General features: G+C 35.0%; 1 protein-coding gene across 3 annotated transcripts in view; it reads left to right on the top strand.

Annotated features, from left to right (window-relative positions):
* Nucleotides 1-7197, top strand: part of NGF (nerve growth factor) — a 57604-nt gene extending 50407 nt beyond the window's left edge. For 2 of the 3 annotated variants that reach the window (XM_072426376.1, XM_072426386.1), the window contains 2 exons: nt 2291-2417; nt 6356-7197. In XM_072426376.1, coding sequence (XP_072282477.1) covers nt 6368-7066 — 699 coding nt within the window. In that variant the 5' untranslated portion in view covers nt 2291-2417; nt 6356-6367 and the 3' untranslated portion in view covers nt 7067-7197. Of the gene's footprint in view, nt 1-2290; nt 2418-2622; nt 2710-6355 lie in introns of all 3 variants that reach the window. The other variant, XM_072426395.1, reaches the window with a different exon arrangement.
* Nucleotides 7198-19600: the final 12403 nt, after the last annotated feature.

The following is a 19600-nucleotide window of genomic DNA, read 5'->3' on the forward strand; positions in this document are numbered from 1 at the left end:
AACTTAAAAATTATGAATGGAATCCAAGAACCCCACAGCTTTGACTCTGGAATGTAGGAGGAAACTGGAATGCCTGGAGTAAACAGACACGTGGAGCACATACAAACTCCATGCAGGCAATCACATAGTGTCAGCATGTGGAAATGCTAATAAGCCTTGTCAAAATTCACTATGGGTTTAAAATGTTTAGATCTGGCACCAAAACGAGACATTGTGAGTATGCTGGCAATTCACATATCCAACAAAAATATGAGTGTGATATCAGACCATTTCCTCTGGCTCCAAAGTAAAAAAAAAATGGATTAGGAAAGCAAGCTTCCATCAGTAACTCAAGTGTTCTTGGAAATAGTATGTGTACAGCATACGGATTATGACCCATCATTACTCAATAATGTTATTCCACATAGACACTTCACAGTGCAAAAATATATTCTAAGACAACTTCTTTTTTATTTTTTAAATTGAAAAAGAATTATGTTGTAACAGCTGACGATGTGATCTGCAGTCCCCAAGAACTGACCATCTTTTTGGATCTTTTTTTAGACCTTTTATACTGCTAACATCATTAAAATATATCATAGAATATTGCATGCAATTAATTAGTCTCATATTTACTTTACTGAAAAGCTATTTATGTACTGAAATCAATGAAATTACCAAATTATAGACAGAAAAAGGGGAAAGATTGTAATTAGAGGGCATGAATATCTCAATGATAAAATCTGTCATGCGTTACTATAACTGAATCTCGTTTTTGTTTCATAGTTGATGTCATACAAAACTTTTCTCATAAATGGTAATTGTAATCTTTTTCTGCTTTTGCTATTTAGGTAAGACTTGTGATGGCAATTTTTTTCTAACGTCTTGGCATAGAAAGAGTGGCAGGAGTTTATAGTAAATTGGTATTGGGATTTGTTTTTGGAGTACTTCTGAATATTTCTTTACTTTGATCGTCAAAAAGTCATACTGTTCATTTTTATTGTTGTTATGGCTAATCAACTTGGTACAATTTTTTCATTTTATTCTACAAATGCAAATTTAAAAAAAAACAAGCAGATGTAAATTCATTAAAAAATATATAATATTTTGGTGCTATATAAATGCACAATAATAATTTTAGATATTGGGCATGCCAAAGAAAAATAAATTAACCCTTTTTCTGCTATTTTATTACATTATAATCAAACATCATGTCTGCAAGATGTCTGATGCCCAGACCAAGTTTTGTAGTGTTATTATGATGGACAATGGGTCTGAAAACTACAAACACACATAGTTATACAGTTCTAGTGTTGTGAAAAAACGAGATGAAGCAATGGAGAATTCTAAAAGATTCAGAACTTCCATGTTGAAATTCAGACTTTTTAAAAAAGGGTTTCATGGTTCATGGTTTTTATAGTCAGTTGTAGAAACTTTGGACAGGATGGGGGGTAGTCTGAATCTATTTCCTGTGCCATTTACCTCTAGTTGTGCTGAGAAAACAGACACTTTTTACTCCTTAAAACTTGTGTGTAAATAGAACTCTGTGTTGTGATCTTACTTGGTTAACAGGCACCCATTGCTATTATATTAGTGAGGACTATCTGTTGTTATATTACAATAATGTATGTTATTGTGATTATCTGGTATTATATTAGAGAAAATTGCACTGGTGTCATTCCTGATCCTAACTGCAGCCCTCTAAGTAAGACTTGCCAGTGAAGCATTCACTGTACGATCCCAAGTGCATGCACTTTTATCTGAACACGCAAACTCTGATTGCTTGAATTCAGATTTTTAATCCAATGTCAGAACAAATCAGATTTGAGTTGAAATTGATTCTAACCACCACTACTGGCTTATTCTCACAATAGTAGGAATTTTACATCTAAACTTAATAACTTGTATTGCAGTCACAAAGGGGTTAAAATATAGCTTTGTAATTGAAAAAGCCCATCATCACTGTGAACTAATTTTACTACCCCCCTCCCCTTTAGACATCTGAATGAAATATAAAACATTACCTAATCATAAATGTCAGATTCTGTGATCAGATTGGTTGTTATGCAGGTTTCTGCATTCTACATTCTCATTGATGTACTTTATTGAATTAATGTGATTGCTTCTCAGTGAATCATCAGGTCCATATGACTGCACAGAGAACAATCCTGTAACCTACATTAATGTTTACTTTGCCTGTAAGCATGGAAATTATTATAAGTGATTTTACTCTACGATTTATGTATCAGTCTGAATATTAGTTTTTCTTTTTTTAGATATTTACTGTCGTGTTTTTGTTTTCTCTCAACAGCAAAACTCCACTACGTCACTAAGACTGTCCCTTGTACAGATGGTATGCTGGGCCTCAACTCAGCACAGCGTTTGGACGCAATAAAGGCCTCTGGGACGGAGCAGCTTTCCATTCTGTACACCCAAAGGTATGTCATATGGTACACAATGACCTGAAAGCAGAGTAAATATATAACTCATATACAATCATTCTCTTTTCTCATTCTCATTTATTCCACAATTTAAAGTGGACCTATGTCTTATAAATAAACACAAAGTCATTTTATTGTACAGTCTGTGATCAAATTAAAATCGATTAATATAATTTATAATTTTGTCTTTTTCTGTTATAAGGGTGATCCTGCATTAAGTCAACTCTTGGTCATATGTTGCCATTCAAGATTCTATACAGAACAATATTATTCCATATCCGATAAAAAGGTTTTGACAAATGGACTAAATCATTTTACCTTACAATGATTGTACATTGTTTAAGTGTTATTTTTTCTTATATAAAATTATTAGTTTTAATAAAGTATACTAACAGGGAGTCAAGCACACAGTATACAGGCATTAAATTCTAAAGTTGAATACCGCTGCTGTGTGTAAAACCCACAATTCTCTATTTACTGCAGTATCCTTCTGTAGCCATTTTCCTTATTCATTGCAGTAATGGATATCAGATTAATATTATTTGATTTCCTGTTTTATATATTTTTAGATTTGTTAAAAATAAATTTATGATGTAATTTTAAAGAAATGTTTTGTTACTATATATGCCTAAAAAGTCCTGTTTTGGTATGTTTTGGTTTTTAACAATAGAGTTTGGGAAGTGGCAGGAGGTGTAAATATACACTGGACAATTCACATTGTGCAGTAGCAGTATTGGATATTAAATACTGACAGGCATAAAGTAAATGAGCGATCAGCGAAAAAGAACATTAGCCACTAGCAATCTATGAAGAGCGGCAAGCCGCACTGCCGGTTATTACATTTGTATGTGTTACAGTTTGCATACAAACTGCAATATTAACTCAAAATATTGTATAAAATGTGCTCACCGGAAAATAATATTACTTTAAATGTATTTACTACAACCAAGATGCACAGAATAAGCCTCACTAGTGCTGCACATGTTTAAATACTTATTGTGTACAAGTTTTTAACATTACACTTACTTTACTGCAGTACATGGTAGTAAAGCACAGTGAAATGTTTTGTGCCCTGTAATCTTTAAACTGTTATCAAAGATAATAACTACCAGAATTCAAACAAGATTTCAATTTTATTTTTGTTTTTTTCTGGAAAAATCTCTATGAGACCTGGTCTGGATTACAGGCAAGAATATTCCTGATATTTCTGAGAATGGAAAAATTACGGAATGCGTTTGATGTTCCTTATAAAACTGGCCATGCTAAGATTTTCTGGCCTCAGTAATAGTTTACTCATGACAAACAGGTCACTTAATAGCTTTAACAGGAATAAAATACAAACACACCTATTAAACCATCTGATATATATTAGTCTGGGTTAATCATCATTGTATGTAGGTGGCAGTAAAAATAATCATCCTGCTTAAGATGAATATGCAGGAGTGACTTTTCCAGACCTTTTCTCTTCTCTTTCTGACAGGTGGATTATGGGAATGCAGCAACCATATTTATAGATTTATGATTGGGAATTTTATTGCATTACCTGCGGAATGATATGTAGTATCAGTACAAATCTATCGGTTTCTGTGGCTATATGCTTTGAATTTATGGACCATATGGTGCATTGTTATTTGTATCATTACTCCTAGTGACTCAGGCTTATTGCAACCATTCTTTCCATACATCCCTGTTCCTGTCATTAACACAAATTGACAACATAATTACATGTCACTTTCACAGAGTTTGGCAGTTTTCAAACTTATTACTGGTACAATTTTTCATTGAAGTCTATTGCTGGTTTTCTATTTTTTTTTTTCAGTTCGTGAACCCCATTGATAATCAATAGTAGAGCCCAGTATCATTTATTTAAAATGGTTGCATTTTGTATAACATGCATTTAGTATATAAATCTACATTTTAGGCATATACACCTATTTAGAAGGGAATGGGTCTTTTTGGCCACTTTGGAAGATACCCCCCAGCAGCAACGACTGCTGCTACAAAGACATTTATTCATTTATTTGTGACAAAATTACCCCAACAGTAATTACAATTTCTTATTATTGGTGTACGTATCCACCATATACTTATTAACCCTCAGAAGTGTCAAAAACCTCCAATACAAACAACCTATAAAAAATTTAAAAAATCACATACCCACCCCTGCTATCTAGCTATCTGGGCTTCTATAATTCGAGTGATCTGCTACTGAATCTCTTTTTATTCTTGGGCCTGATGGGAAACTTTTGTCCAAAAGTACATTTATGACACCAGTGCCAAAAGTAGTGATCCTCATGTGATATTTCTTAGGCCTGGCAATTTGTCAGTAAGGCACATAACACTGCAGTATTTGATGAAAAATGTGAATAAGAACTATGCAGTAAATTACATCTTAAATCGTAAATTAAAAAGCTTAATACAGATTCTATAGATTCTGCAGGCCTATTATTATTAACTTGTATTTATATAGTGATAATATATTACACAGTGCTTCACAAAGTCTATTGTCAATATCACTAGGTTTCCCTCAAAGGGGCTCACAGTCTAATGACTCTATCATAGTCATATCGTAATAGATTGTAAGCTCTTCGGGACAGTGTCCTCTCCTCCTCCTTTGTCACTGTCTTTATTACTGTGTCATTTGCAAACCCTATTTAATGTACAGCCCTGCGTAATATGTTGGCGCTATATAAATCCAGTTTGATAATAATAATAATAATTAGCACAGTCTAAAGCTTGAGGGAAAGCCAGTTAACCTAACTGCATGCTTTTAGAATGTGGGAGGAGACAGTAAATTCCTTGCAGCTAGTGTCCTGGCCAAGTTCGAACTATGCTTACTTGAAAGAAAAAATTGCATGTACGCCTTTTTGTTTTATGTTAGCCTTACACTTCATTTGGCTAGAAGGTTAGGGGTCAACAAAAGTCTGACAATTGCTGCATGTCAACCGACTGACCTCGCACGCCATGCAAGATGGTAAATCATGTATGAGGTCAGGCGATAACAGGCCATATACTGTTAGACATCATATGACCTGTAACCCTCTAATTGTCTCAGCAAAAATAGTTCAAATATTTCCATTCTGAAGGGTTGCACTGGTTCAGCACTATTGTTTTAAACAGAAGCATATCCAAAAATGACTTTATTGTGACAATTCTTAAGATGACCTCCGCACTTTAATGGCCTCAGCAACAGCAATTACCATAACTCTCAGGACAAGCTGGATAGTATACTCTGTTTGTCTACTCATTGATTTCGCCAATACACTTGTAGGTTTCCACATAAGAACATCCCATCTGGCCACAGATAAAAGGAGGGAACATGTCTTGACTAATTTAATATTGTTTAATATATCAATAACCATAAAATCAACAAATAAAAACAACATGCTTGGGGCTCTATTACACTATAAAAACCCACACAATCACTATTCTCTATAATTCTAAAAAAAAAAAGCTGATCATTTTTCCTAATAACAACTTTCAAGGACAAAATGTTTGGTTTCAAGGGGAGCCTTCTGTTATAAACTTATGCTTCCCCCAAACTAAATATCAGTTTTGAGCAGAGTGTGACTTTTAAGGGGGGATTTAGACAATTGTGTTGCAGTAAAATGAGTTACCTTAGCATATGAGCCCTACCACAGTGTGTTGGAGTTTAATATGTTTTAAATAACCCATGCCCCATAGGTCCCCCAGACATCACAATTTTTTGTTGAAAATATTATGTGCAGGTATTATATATCTGTTGTTTTCCAAGCTGAAACACCAAACCTATAATTCTGCCAAACTTAGAACCTCATACCTACTATATTATAAAACTTTTTCTTCTTTTGAATTATTAAGAAATGTCCTAGTAATGTTATTAGTAAGAAGTTGTGAAAATGTCCCTGTTTTTAAAGATCCAATAATAAATATGTCATTGTTTCTTTTTTACATAGGCGGAAAGAGTAATGTCCATGTTGTACTACACTCTGATTATAGCATTTTTGATCGGCATACAGGCTGCACCAAAGACCAAAGACCATGCTCCAGGCGGGGCAGCAACAAGACATCGTATTCAACACCACCAAACACATCGAACTAAATCACTTCATCGGCATCATGGGAAATTAGAGGCTCATGAACCTTCCATATTTCACAACATCACAGTTGATCCTAAGATTTTCAGGAGGAGGAAGTTTCGCTCTCCAAGAGTTTTATTTAGCACCCAACCTCCACCATTATCAGAGGACTTCCGGAATTTGGAATATTTAGATGATGAGGAGTCCCTTAATAAAACTATCCGGGCTAAAAGAACAGTGCATCCAGTCCTTCATCGGGGAGAATATTCTGTATGTGACAGTGTCAGTATGTGGGTCGGGGAAAAAACCACAGCCACTGACATTAAGGGCAAGGAAGTAACTGTGCTGGGGGAAGTCAATATCAATAATAACGTTTTCAAACAGTACTTTTTTGAGACAAAGTGTAGAGATCCAAAGCCAGTGTCAGGTGGATGCCGTGGAATTGACTCAAAACATTGGAACTCCTATTGTACCACCACGCACACCTTTGTCAAAGCATTGACCATGGAAGGGAAGCAAGCAGCATGGCGGTTCATACGGATTGATACTGCCTGTGTTTGTGTGCTCAGCAGGAAAGGTCGACCCTAAGTGAACTATATTTTGCTGTCCCAGCTTCTCCCCACCCCTACCTCAGCCTGTAAATTATTTTAAATTATATGGACTGCATGATATATTTAAAATTTTTACAAGAGACTATTTATTAAAATGTTTTCAAAACACTGTGTTTTCTACAACTGAATTTAATAAGCTCTTTACTGGAAAAAAGGTTTCCAATTAAAAAAAATCATGTAAAGTAAACTAGTTTACATAGTCCTTGCTGCTCTACTTGACTCTGTCTCTAGAACAAAAACAAAAAACCTGCTGCATGTTCAGAGCAATATTAAATTTAAAAAGCTCACAGATCCACTCAAAAACTGAGTCCTTAACACATGCAAAATGGCAAGACTTACTTCTAGTGCCAAAGCTTGCCTACCCCTTCCTGCCTTTTGTGCCTTTTGATCGGTGAGTCAGCCCATCATAGTGGTGGTCCAAAGCTCGAAAGGGTTGGAACTTTGCCTGTTTGATTATATCTACAGACTTTTTGAAGATGCTGTTTATACCTTCAGCAGCTTCTTTTGTTTTTGATCTAGAGACTCTATAAAGTGTCAGCTCATCCACCTGACCAGGTAGTCAAGAATGGCAGCCAGTAGGCATTACTGTTTAAACACTTAAGAGAAACCCAAACCAGGGTCTGACTTTTTCCACCAGATTTCATCTAAAACTAAAAAGTAATTTCTGGATGCACTGGTGGTTCAATTAGGGCTCCCTATGCACAAGTACCTAACCTACCTAACCTAATGCTGCTCTTTGATTGCTTTCTACAGAAATACATTCTACTGAAATACAATGCACTATTGGTGCACTTTATGTGCACCAATGGTGCAAATCCTTTTTGGAGTTAGGTAAACCAATGATCCAAGCCCTGAAATTCAACACAATTGAAATGCTAAGGACTGTATAACAGTCCTGTTACACTGTTTAGGGTGTCCTAAACTGACAAAAGTGTAAACTGGTTGCAAATACTTGTTGTACATCAATTTAGACTTGGGAAATCTTGCCTCAGTACACTTTATGTACAATATTAGTGAAGTTATGGTAAAATATTTAATTTCATTCATCAGTCCTTTTTTGGGCTAATGAGAGTCATTGTTAAAAAAATGTCTTATACACAAAATTTAGAGCTGAAAAAATATTCATCATTATATGCAATTGCTTTACCCTATTCCAAATACAAAATATACATTTACATTTATAGTAGAAGGACATAGTGAAGTAGACCTTACAAGAAAATTCACTCAATATTATCATGTTATTACTACTAGCATTAGCAAACCTTAATATTTTTGAGCAAAAAAAGCTTACTTTTTTTGCCCTTTTTCCAAAGCTTCTTTATGTAACCTAAAGTTTCGGCAGCATAAATAGCATCGTGGATAAATGGCTTTAACTATCAGGGACATTGCAAACATTTCATGGAAGAGTCTTTGGAGAGTATAATGTAAATATGAACAAGTATTGCTGTCTTAATAAAAATTAGCATTTACAAGAAATACCCAGAAACAAGGCTTTTAATAGATGAAGAAATCCAATGTGATTTACATAAAACTGAGCCTTCATAAGATAATGAAAAGGACATAGCTTGGGGTTGCCTGCAGGTACCTGTTTTGGTATTCTAAATAAATCAAGCACTACATGGGGACTGGATTTCAGGTAGTATTAAACACTGTCCTTCCTGGCACTAAGCCCCATCCCCAGATTCACAAATGTCAGTAGGCAATAGAAACATTCAACAATTCAATTATATTGGCCCAGGCTTCACAGTGGAAAAAGTGGGGTGGCTAAATCTCAATTGGGCAGAAGTGAAGGCCCCATGGCGGCTCTCTCTAAGGGTCAATTCTAAAAATAATTTAGGTACTTACAGACATCAATTATGTGATCTGGGTTCTAAAAAGATCAATATTTAAGCAAAATATGTATATTGATATAATAGAACTCCACTTTAGAATGGATATGCTATACTCGTTTTTGTTTACATCATCACTATATTAAAATAAAGTAGTGTAGTTATAGTCTGCATGGAGTGAGACAGTACACACAATAACTTGGTTATTTTTTGAAGAGGGAAGTGTGATGATTTGCAAGTCAGATATGGAATCGGTATTATTAGCTATTACTGTACATATATCGTGTAAGTAATGAATTTGAGTCTTTGTTGAATAATTTATGAGTGTTTTATTTTTTTACATCAGATGAAACACCTGGCTTTCTCTTTCTAGCTGAGCCTGAAATGTGAAATATCAGCTTGACAAATTGCATGCCCTATTAAATCAGTGTATGGGCCTGTGTATTTAAATTCTAGAAAGGAAGCTCTTGGTTCTTTGGTTTTACAAGACAAATGTTCCCTATGCAAAATATCAGCAAGACTTTGGGTGGTCTACACTCTTCTTTGTCACAAAGTAGCCTATTTACAAGGTCAAACTGCCCATTAGCATTTTTTTTTCATGGAAATGAAGGTTCCTGTTATTTTCATCTATTCATAATATTCATAATAATAATATCGGTCATTGAAAATAATTCAGCAAAAAGTCCACTTTACAAACTGAAAATTTACAACCTTTTAGATCGGGCATTCAAAACAATATTTGAAGTGGTGGGGTGGGGGGGCATATCTATTCTTGTTTTCTTTATCTCCTATACCTTTAAATTTTAAAATGTATTAATAAGGGTAAACTGAAACCATGGACTATGTTCTCCTATACAATAAATAGATCTTCAGAATAAATGTTCTGAAGTTTTTTCCTATACATCCAGGGGGTGGAAAGTTAAGTAACCGGTCTATGTGACAGGCTTTCTACATTCATGGAGAAAACTCCATAAAACACCAGTGAATCTGCACCATGACCTGCATGTATAAATTGCACATAAAATGCAGACTACAGTCTCCTATCTCCAATGTTTATAGGACTTCAAGGTGCCACTGTTAAGTTAATACATTGATAATAACAGTACTTACTTACTTACTTACCCAGGCTTTTTTAACACATGAAAAATGCAACTCAATTTTCAGTTGTTGTTGTCTTGTCTAATATAATACATTTAAACTATACTATAATTTAAATTATGGTTAAATTGGCAGCTATGGGTTACTAAAGCATGTTCCTATTTCCTATTATATAAGCCCACATTTTTAGACATAATTCTTATATGTATTTGTCTGTATGACAGTAAGTAAATCCAGGGAGGTCAGGTATATAAGCTATTTATTATAAATCTGCTTGTCAATATCTCACATCAACTGTCAATCAATATTTCAATCAAGTGTTTCAAGATACAAACTGAAACAGGTACCAAACAAAAACCCACCCCAAAGCAGCTTTATCTAAACTCAGGTACTAAAAAAATGTGTACAAGTAATTTAAAAAGTAAAAGAAATGTTATTTTCACAGAAAAAGTGATTTAAAAAAAAACAAGTAAATTGTACAATGTTTAAAACAGGGTGCATAGCATCAGGGGTCAAGACACAACCAATATAAATCCTTCACAATCAACTTCAAGGTTATCAACTTATTTATAATCATTTTTGAGAATAACATCCAATGTTATATAAATAAAATATATGATATATGATATATGCAACTTTTAGAGTTTTTTTATCCTAAAATATTCATGTTACATATAAAGACTTTAACAAGAGTTTACTATGTTGCAGTTTTCTGTGAAAACAACAAATGGATAATTGTCAAATTCTGTATACAACAAAATATAAAGATTATTTTTCATACAATCATTATAAGACTTACAGAGAAGTTGTTTGTTATGGGTTCATAAGCAACAGGACGGTAAGGGATTTGTTATAAAGCAGTGAATCTGACATTCACTGAAACATCCCCTGGTGGAGAATCAATTACTGCCACATGGAGGATTTTCCTCCAGGAATATTTCAGTGAATGTCAAATTCACTGCTTTATAAATATACCCTTAAGAAACCAATGGAAACTCATTCTTATCTACACATATACATGGGACTCCTATACCACTAACACTTATCCAGCATAATCATAATATAAACCCTAAGGGGGAAGCTGTTCCCTGATGTACTCAGCAAAATAGATTTTATAGTAAAAAAATGATCCCTTTTTGCTAAGTGGCAAATAAGAGGAGATAAGGTACTGAGGTAGCTGCTGAGATTTACATACCAGGATCAGTTGATATAGAAATTTAGCAGCAATTTGCAGATTTCAGCTCTTTTCTAAGGCCGTATGAACCAAACCCAAAACATTGACCTGACATAATGTGATGAACATATGCAGGACAAAGACGGAGACCAAAGTAAAGACGTGCTAAGAAAAAATTTTAAGATTAGCCACCACAAAACATTTATCTAATAAAACATGTATTAATTAATATACCTTGATGTGAATGCATGACTACATTAAATAGCCAGGTCTTCCAGAAGAATAATTCAATGCACCAGTCCAAAATGAAGGTAGAAAATGTGTATAGGAGCCGCTAGGTCTTACAGTATAATAAAGTTATACATTGTTATCACCATGATACAGGGAAAACTGTATTCTTTTGAGTTCATTGGATCTAGCAGGCTGCTGCCATCCATTATAAGGTTTTCATTGCAATTTGTGTTCCCCTTCTATGTTGACTCTTTTTAAAGGGTCATGCATCTCAGTTTTGACCTTTGGGAGTACTCAAAAACAGTAAACAGTGAAAAACTACAGTAGTACACAAAATTGTTCAAATCAGTCAGTAGCTCTTAAAAGCTTTCAAATTCTTAACAGTTTTTTCTTTTAGTTGGGAGACTGGTTAACATGAACCTTTCTAAAACAATACACATTAGATGATTCACACACACATAAATATATATATATATATATATATATGTATATATCACATATTCCAGAAAAGCAATAAATGTACTCGAACATGGTTCCTTAATCACTTCTGTAGCTATAGACATTTTGGAGAATTAATTTTTAAAAAGTTCATAACAGAGTCACTGTATTTTACTAGGTAATAGCAAATCTGCTTATGTTCAATTCACAGTGGCTTTGCAAAACATTTTCTACATTTGGAAATTCTGAACTTTTTTTTACCTGATTATTCGCTATGATAAGCAAATAATGATATTAAATTCTTGTCCAATTAAAGCCTCCTATTGCAGTGTGTGTGGTGCTTTTAGTGCACACATGTTAGGGGATAGCAATGTGTTGGTGCGCTATATAAAAAGGGCAGTTTTAACAATTGTGTCAGCAACAAATTTATACAAACCACAAACCAAAGAAAAGAAAGACCCTAATAAACCACAAAACAACTGCAAATAATTGGCACAAACAGGGCCTCGATCAGAGATTTCTGGGCTCTATACTAGGTAGACCTCCATGTCCTAAAGATCTAGCATTGCAAACGTCAAGCTTTTTTTGGGGTGTGGTACAGAAGTACCCCTTGTCCTAACCCTTGCTCTGATGGTCTACCTTGGCACAGTGACTGGTCAACAAGTGCACTTGTCACTGAATTTTACTATGAGTCCTAAGAAGGACAGTGGTTTCAATGAAACTGTCAATACAGGGCCCACAACACTGTAATGTATAGAATAGCACTGTATATATTCCCCCAACACAGATGTATCACACACAGCAAAGAACAGAAAAGCTACTTAATACGGTAGGTAATAGGATTTACATGACTTTTGTCTGGAAATGATCATCCTAATCTTAGAAGTGGATATTGATCTGGAGTAATTACTGAACACTGATAATGCTGGTATTCTGGGATGAAAGGAAGATGAAAGCAATAAGGGGATATTTGGTGATTGACACCTATAAGTGGTGCACATTATGTTAATATTACTGATCATTTAATTGGTGCCTAAAATTGGCCTTGCACAGCTAAATTACAATGCCTTCTGGTTGTAAGCCAATCTACTAGCCAGTTATATTTTCACTCCCTCCTTGTTCAATTAAAGCCTTTTCTCTTTGCTTGAGAAAAACTAAATAATATAGTAGTAAAGTCATTAGAACATAAATATAATAAATTATAACCCCTATTGGGTGTTGCCAACCCCAAACAATATAGTAAAAGAAGTAGGACAAACATAGGGTTTTTTTTTTTTTGCAAAAAAAGGTATTGTAATAATGAAAATGTCCAAAAACACAATACACATTAAACGTTGCATAGATCTCACAGAAATGCAGAGCTCAATCTATCAATGGCCACCTGGCTGGCACTAGACACATTTCATCTATTCGATATGGCCAGTTAATGAACCAGCAAAAAGTTCCATCAAGTGATCAACAAGTATGCAGCCTCTCACAGTGTAAGTATAATGTATACTATTTATAGTTTATTCTTAGACTGAGAGAGGCTGTGGCTGCAGACGTCTCTCCCTTGGCATCCAGTCTTCCTATACTCCATACCATCAGGCAATCATTTGTTTATCTGAGATATCCCCCTCATTACATCTGAGGTGGCTCACTAGCATATATATGAAATACTGAACCATGGACCATCACATGTTCCGCTAATCTGCGATTTCCCCTCAGGAAGTCTATACCAGGTGAAACACGTTGGGTAATATGGTTACACATATGCGCTCTATTCAATAAAATCATGTCGCTTATATTGGAATTGATAGGACTTTTTGCTGGTTCATTTACTAGTAATATCGAATAGATGTAATGGCCCTGGTTTAATAAAGCTCTCCAAGGCTGGAGAGAAAACTCTTTTATTAGTGAAGCTGGGTGATCAAGCAAACCTGGAATGGATCTGGTCCAAAATTGAAAACTTTTGCTAACAAATAGCTGATGACTATTAGGACATCCATTCTGGGTTTGATGGATTACCCATCTTCACTGAGGAAAGTGTATTCTCTCAAGGCTTGTAGAGCTTCAATAACCCAGCTGGCAATTGACCGATTAAGTGCTGTATTTCTGTGAGATCTTTGCAATGTTTGATCTATATTGTGTTTTGAGACACTATCATTTATAAAATACCTTTTTTTGCCAAAAAAACCCTCTGTTTGTCCTACTAGTTTTACTTCTCTCTTTGCTAACAAAATGGAGCCTCAGACCATGTAAAGCATGTGATCAGCGATCGTGCTTGCACCTGGTGGCATCTACCTTGGTGGTGGAACAGTAACTATATCTCGCTGGAGAGACTTTTATTAGGTGATGTAATTTTTCTTTTAATGGGCAGGTAATATTGTCTCTTTAAACCTGGAGCCACATTTAAAGCTTTGACTATCCATGGCTTTTGATACATTCAAATTAAGTACACTTGAGTTCTGGCAATATTTTTGAGTTTGGTACTAAATTTATTCTTTGAAATTTTAAGTTTTTGTTGTCAATAGAAACTGAGATCATGAAAACATTTACAGTCATTTCTAAGGTTTGTGCGTGTATAGTATAGCACAATGTCATTTCAGCTTATACATTCATCACTGGGTGGATGTAGACCTTCCTTTCATTGATGTCAGACTTGCTTTAGGAAACCCCTTAATCCCTTAATGATAATTACCTTAAACTATTTGTCTAAAGAACACGGTGGGGCTTGTCTCCATATAGTACACTGCACTTGAGCCAAAACCATTTATTGGGTATAGGATTTTTTGTGAATGTCATCAGGAACTAAATATAATAGTTGTAATTTGTAAACAGTCCAAAAATATGTTTTCCTAAGCATTAAAATTTTCGGGTTTATTACAGTACAGTCTGATTGAGCAATTGAAGTCAAATAGCTATGAAAGTGGTATATATCGTGGGTGTGGACCTGTATTCTGAAACTCTAAAACATTAAAGCTCTTTGCAATTTAAACATTTTTAGATTCCCATATGTAATTAGAAAATCATAACAAAATTATATATATATATATATATATATATATATATATATATATATAAATATATATATATCTCAAAGGACAGTTTAAATCTAATACAAATACGCAATATATTATATTATTTTTTAGAAGAAACACTTTATGTAAAAAAAATCTTGCTGTACATGTGGTACTTTTTGTCGCTTCCTCTTGAACTGGTCGGAACCATGAAAAATGTTATTATGTTATACAAACTACTAATTTTCCCACCCCTATGTCATAGTGATATGTAAAGGCAGACATGTTAGAAGTTCAGCCCAAAACAGTATGTTATTTTCTGGATTACAAATTGAAAATTAAGAAACAAAAAGTCTGAAAAAATAACAAAGCCATCATACTCTCCGACTAGTAGGCTTACATTTTTGGGTTTGGTTTGATGTATAATTTAAGGAACATGTGGCATAGCAGAAAGTGTAAAAAAGCAGCAGTATATAAAATAACTTACACATTAAGACATTTTGTTCACGTACTGTCTGGATAGACATAGATCTACATTTTTCATTTTATTTAAATGACACATGTAATACTTTACAAAGGTTTTAAGAGGATAAAAAAGAGAAAAAGAAAAATTAGTTGAGAGAGCTGCATCTTTATGTTTTAGTTGAAGAGTAAGGTCTAAGGAACCAACTGGTGTTCACCCAAGCATTCCATGAAGAATAATGGGCTTTTCTGTGAATGGTTGTGGCCCTTGAACCCGGAGTAACAACAGCTGACAGAAAGAAGAAATTAACCATGGTACATAATTAGCAGGTAAGGTTGTGGTCAAACATTCAACAGACCAGGGCTGGTAGATGACAAGGACCTGTAAAAAATATATATAAACACTTATTAAAACCAGATAATAGATACTTGAAGAGGTCTATACTTAGGCAACTCCCAAGTCTACTGACTAAGTTTAAATAGTTTTCCCAGACATGACCTCAAAGGAAGCAGCTTTTGCTAAGAACCAGCCACAGGAAGAATGTCAAAGCATCTAAACAGATTGACAGTAAAATACGCAGGGTTTGTTTTGAAGAGGATGCGCAGGTGAACTGGATTCAATCATGGGATTGATGTGTGAAAAAGCAAACTAAACTTACAGAGACACTGCTTTGGACAGTGGCACAGGTTGGTATTGGAGGCGGTGAGCCTCACTCCTAAGAATTCTAAACATTTCACAGCCGACCAACCACTGAGAGATTACGTAACATACTCTTGCTAAACACATTCTAAAGAATTCTAATTTTTTGTATCTAAACCTGATTTTTGGGTTTCAGTAGTCACACACACCTGATACAAACATGCAGATACTCGTGAGACAATAAGCTGAACACCTAAGCTGCATACTTATTCTGGGTCAGCGATTCAGGAGGTCAGAAGGCAGAAGATTAGAACACCACTCAGGCAAACATATGATAAAGAGCCAAGTCAGTAATGGCTATCTACATAATCTCGCTGTAAAAGGTTTGCATTTTATTTACCCTTTCTGCGTGACTCCGGGTGGATTTTCCAGGCAAAAATCAGTATTCCTGAATCACACTCGGGGTAGATTTTAACTAAAAAAAAAACACTTTCCTTGTTTCGTCACTGTCCCCCGGTGTCCTGCTGGTCCCCTCCTCGATTTCCAGCCTGCATATGCAGCGATGATCTCCAGGGTTTCTCGGTGATGTTGGTTCATGCGTTGGTACCGCTTTTTGCATGGAATTTTGGACGGAATTAGATCGCTAGGGAGGTTTACCTACTCAGAAAGTGAGAGTAAATGAGGACACAAACAGCAGTGAATATTTACCAATATTTACAAATTTTACTTAATTCTGGTAAAATGTACCCTCCAGACATTAGTCAGTAGTTTGCCACCACTCCTTTGGTTAGAGGTTCTTTTTAGCCTCTGCATTTTTCTTGTGAAATGAACCTTCAAGGGTGGAATTAGTTTGGTGGGGGGTTACCAAGAAACAGCTATTTTTCCCTTAGCTTATGTTTTGTGATTCTGGGGCTTCCTGTCTGTACATATTTTAGCTGCTATCATACACTGTATGGTTATAAACACTTATTCCCTGCAATCAGAGTGTTAAAATGTGTATAGGATAATGTGTATAGGATAATAATTTAGGTACAAAAAAGCAACTAGCACTATATATATATATATATATGTATATATATATATATATATATATATATATTAGTGCTAATACTCAACACGTGTCATCAACAGAATGAAAATCATGTGCCATAAGCAGTAGATTTTGCTGTCTGCATATACAAAGCTCAGAGATTCTAAAGTTGTCCTAGGGAAAAGCAAGTCTGGTTTTCGCCACTGCGGGGTAATAAATGAGAAGTCAGTCTCATCTTGCAGAACTACAATATAATGGAATTATCACCCCACAATGTTATTAGGCTATTTTGATGATTGCTTTCCTTTAAAACTGTGTGATCAGTTGTTTTAAATTTTAGGTATAGAATAATCAACAATAATCAATCTAGAAGCACAGACCCATTGCCACAACAGAGCCTAAATTGCAGCGGCAAGATAATTCCCAATGGGGGCAGGGGGATAATCTCAGAACCAGCCTTGTGAGGACAGTATATTAGTGCAGTGGTCAGTAGGAAGAACACATCTTACATAGCTGGCCAGTAAAGAGAATGTAAGGCTTACAGATAGCCATTGCTACAATTTAAACTGACCTAAAAAGGAAAACTTGCTAATTTGTACCCCTAACAACCTTTAGAGGAACCCTAGGGTTTAATGGAACCCTGGTTGAGAAACACTGATCTAAACAGTGTTGTGCTTTGGGTAGAGTTGGGTTAGAGTGATCAGTGTCAACTTTCAGTTATAAGCCTTGGTAAACCTTGTCATCTGCCTTAAATATTGTGCTTTCACAGACATGTTATACAGATTATGTTTGTACAAAATATTCAGAAAATATAAGTAAACATTTCAAAGTACAACATTGATCTTTTAATTTCGAAATATTATATGCATTTTAAATATGCGGTTTAGAAACTGGTAAGTGAAATAGGCAACACAATTCATCACATTATGGTCGTTCTTAATATACTAGTTAAATGTCTGCAAAAAAGTAAAAACTTTTGCCATTCGAGCACCAGGTAACTTTTGTTCACATGTGCTTTGTTTGCTTTGCAGTCAAGAGATGCTGTCGCTGGCCATGGTTCGTTTGGTATCATTTTCTACTTTTGATTTTTGTTTTTGTCCATCTGTTTGTGAGTACTAAAAAATAAACACTGTTGGCTGCATTTTGCATTTTTTAGAGAGCACCCACATTTGTATAAATTCATTCTGCTTCTGCCAAGAGAAAAAAAGGAACACATTCTCCTAGATCAGCTACAAATTGCCTGAAGCTCATTAGCATAATCAGGTTTTGACTTTTGTGTGTAAACATGGAATGTCTGTGATCCACCCAGATACTTCCCTCCCAGCCAGTTTTAATCCACACTAAAACAAAAAACAAACTTCTTATGTGCATATGGACATGGCAACAGGGACGTGACCTGGCCTAAACTGCTCTGCGCACAAAAAAAAAGAAATATATATATATATATATATGCTATTTGATAGCTTTGAGTTATGTATAGGTAAGGATTTAGACAGTAAATAGGGTTCATTGCTGCCTCCAGAAATTTTCCAAGCATCAGACAGATCCCTTCACTTTTCTCATTGATGAAAAGAAAAAGTTCCACATGGAACAATCTATACTAATACTTGTGGATTTGTAGCTTGATGTGTGTTGATGATTTTGAGGATAGGTTTGGCTGCCTACTTGTCCAGAACAATAAGTCAAATGTTGTCACCAACCATATTACAATTAGCATCATATAATCCTGTCTTTGGTCAATTTAAAGTTACTTTATAACTTGAAATAAAATATCCCCAATCTTATGTGTATGGGTGCCATAAGGACCAAGTCAGCCATCTGCTGTCCAGTAAAACTGCAATCCAAAGAAGGTCCCCTTGAAAATGTCCCCTTGAAACAAAATTTTAGCTAAAAATTAAAAAGACGCAAACAAGCAGGTTCTTTATGGGAAAAGAAACTTTGGGCACGTCCTTCTGCATTACGATAAACATACTTTCATGATTGCAATTTTTTTAAATCCACTTACCTGTCCCCATTCCAGGTACCACTATCCTCTTCTTATTAGGCTTTCCTGATCTTTGGTCATCCTAATTAGTTGGGTCAGGATAACGTAACTCCCATGTATGCACATACTCGGCTTATCCTGGCATCATGCTGCCATCCCCCCATTTTCATATTACAGACAGAAATATTCAGCTAATACAGGATGTTTAAGGATGGACAGGTCTTGGTTGCATGTCTTAGCAGCATCTATGCCTGGTTATTGACAGTTGTTAAGTGACCACATTTCTTGGTCCCCAAAAACTTGCAGATAGACTGATTTGTATTTAGCCCATTTTGCACTGTGTTTCAAGATGAGTGCTGTGGGCATAAATCTCATGCTATATATCTGCATATTTCTTGAGGGATAGAAGTGCTGATATTACCTTTACTATCATATCATGAATGCAGAATCCATCGGGGAAATCAGACTTTGTTGGTTTGGTAACAGCATGTAGGCAGAAATTGAGTAAGGGATATCACCACCTTGTCTTAAACAGATATAAACATCTGGTATATGATTAAAATATCATTTTTGTGTGTACTGACTTTTGGTAATAGTAAAATTGTGTATAATAAAACAACTTTTTT

This window comes from Pyxicephalus adspersus, chromosome 1 (assembly GCF_032062135.1).
Source record: "Pyxicephalus adspersus chromosome 1, UCB_Pads_2.0, whole genome shotgun sequence".
Lineage (NCBI taxonomy): Eukaryota > Metazoa > Chordata > Amphibia > Anura > Pyxicephalidae > Pyxicephalus > Pyxicephalus adspersus.